This window comes from Palaemon carinicauda, chromosome 34, assembly GCF_036898095.1.
Source record: "Palaemon carinicauda isolate YSFRI2023 chromosome 34, ASM3689809v2, whole genome shotgun sequence".
NCBI lineage: Eukaryota > Metazoa > Arthropoda > Malacostraca > Decapoda > Palaemonidae > Palaemon > Palaemon carinicauda.
Window position 1 is genome coordinate 54318011 of NC_090758.1, and position 2500 is coordinate 54320510.

A 2500-nucleotide genomic window follows, 5' to 3' on the forward strand; every position below is an offset into this window, starting at 1 on the left:
ACCATCACAAATCTGCAGTGTCCGTCAATGGTGATGAAAATGGCCAAACCCCGAACATGACTGTGGACATGTCTGAAGCCTTCGTCTGCCTTTCCATAATAAGTAACACTCTCTCTCTCTCTCTCTCTCTCTCTCTCTCTCTCTCTCTCTCTCAATTAAGACCCTTTTGTCATGGTATTTTCTGTCAAAATATATGCTTCCTTCCCACGACGAAAAACATCAGTCTTCTTCATGAGTTCCAGAGTAACAGAATTAAAATAATCATTTACAAATAAAACATGGATATTCCGTCTTGTCTTGCTCTTCCAAGGATGAATTGAGAAATGAATAATTCATTTCTTGAAATCTTATTTCAAAATGATTTTAAAATAGAACCTGCTTCTTTCATCATTTCATTATTCATAATTGTAATAAGTTCACGTTAACTTGAGAAAATAATTTTATATAATATTTTTTCCCATATATTTCCTTACTTTGTTATATACAGGTTCAATCATTTAACCCTATTTTAGTGGGAAAAAAAATTAAATCATAATTTATTTAGCAATAAAATTTCATGTTTCTTGATACCTTTTAACCTTCTAATACTCTAACTTTTATGCATTCTAATTTAAATAATTCTATTTAATTTTACTTTTATCAAATAATTGCAATTGAATAATCATGCCACCTTCTCATCTACTTGCAATATTTATATTAAGAGAAGTAAGATTTAGGAGAAAATATACATCATATATTATAAGTTAATCCATTTATAAATGATTTTATAATATATATATATATATATATATATATATGTATGTATGTATGAATGTATATGTGTGTGTAAGTGTGTGTTTGTATATATATTATCATCATTAACCAGTCCACTACAGGAAAAGGCCTTACGCTTGTCAATCCACTCCCGTCTGTTTATGGTCTTTCTACTCCTTATATATTGTTAGTATATCCTCTACTTTAGTTTGCTCTTGTATCCAGACAGAAAAGGATAAAAGATGGTCTCTCTCTCTCTCTCTCTCTCTCTCTCTCTCTCTCTCTCTCTCTCTCAATTGTCTCTAGATCCTTCCTCACAAGATTTCAAAGACGAAAAACACCAAATTTCTTAATAAGTTTCAAACTAATGAACTTAGAGTCAGCTTTTATACATGAAACATGAATATTCCGTCAAAGTCTTCCAAGAATGAAGATTAAAAATGAATAATTCCTTTGCTAAAATCATGTCCAAAAATTGTATTAAAACTGAAAGGATTTTCAAGTCTTGTGATTCATTATTCCTCATTCTTGGTCCTTTCAGTTTCTCAAAATTAGTTTCATATTTTTTTCCTTTCCACTTTCATACTAAAACAATATTCTTACCTATTATTTTTTCATAATATATATCTTTTTATGTTTTATCTTTTTGATCCCTTAGCTAAAAATATCGCACGAATAATTTTTCATATATATGATTACCAGACTTTTGTTTGCATTTGATCGAATTTTCATTTTATATGTAATTCATGTATCAGAAGCAAAAATAATTTGATTTTTGCATACATATAATATTTTTTTTTCTTTTTTTTTCTTTTTTTTTTGTTATTCACTAATGATTTTCCCAGGAAAAAAAACACAATATTCACATTATTAACATATTAGAATTATAAAATATATAACATATTTTACTGACAAATATATAAGTAATAATAACAATGATAATAACAATAATTATAATAACCTTTACCTACAATCTTTTTAAGCAATAAAATAATCAGGGGGTTGAAATTGTAAATACTTTTCTTTAGAACAGGTTGATATAAGTCTCATCTCTTAAATAGTATATTAATATTTTTTATATTTATAGCTTCATTATTTCCAACATATAGTTTATTCACCATTTCTTTATTACCTTTTTACCCTTGGGATGCTCTCCTTGTTGAAACCATTTGACTTATTCTATCCAGTTTTTCCAACTAGGCGTGTGGACTGAAAATGAATATGAGTAAAACTAAGATAATGTTCAATGGAAATGAAGAGAGACAACAAATAATAGTTATGGACGAATCTTTAGAGAATGATAATTAATATACGTACTTGGGATAGGCAGTAAGTGTTTCCCTGGGACATGATTCGGAAATTGAAAGAAAGATAAGCATGGAATGATTAGCTTTTGGTAAAGAAAATGAGATTATGGAATGTAAAACACCACTTTCTATAAAAAGTAAAGTATTTAATAAGATGGACCTACATGTATTAACTTGTGTACCAGGAATTGGAGCTTTATTAAAACCGTAAGACTTGAGCTAGCTGCAACTCAAAGAACTATGGAAAGAAAAATTATTGGAATAATACTAAAAGACAAAAGAAGAATAACAAAGATGCAAGAGCAAACTAAAATAGAGGATATTTTATCATCATGTAAGAAATAGAAATGGACATGGGCAGGACATATAATGAGAATGACAAATAATAGATGGACACTAGGAATAACAGAATGGGTAATCTAAGATTGCAAGAAAAGCAT

The 2500-nt window shown here is 28.4% G+C and overlaps 1 protein-coding gene across 1 annotated transcript in view; it reads left to right on the forward strand.

Annotated features, from left to right (window-relative positions):
- The first annotated feature begins 56 nt into the window (after positions 1–56).
- LOC137626939 (neuroligin-3-like) overlaps positions 57–2500 on the forward strand; it is an 11816-nt gene continuing 9372 nt past the window's right edge. The window contains exon 1 of the mRNA XM_068357925.1: positions 57–102. Coding sequence (XP_068214026.1) covers positions 57–102 — 46 coding nt within the window. The remainder of the gene's footprint in view (positions 103–2500) is intronic.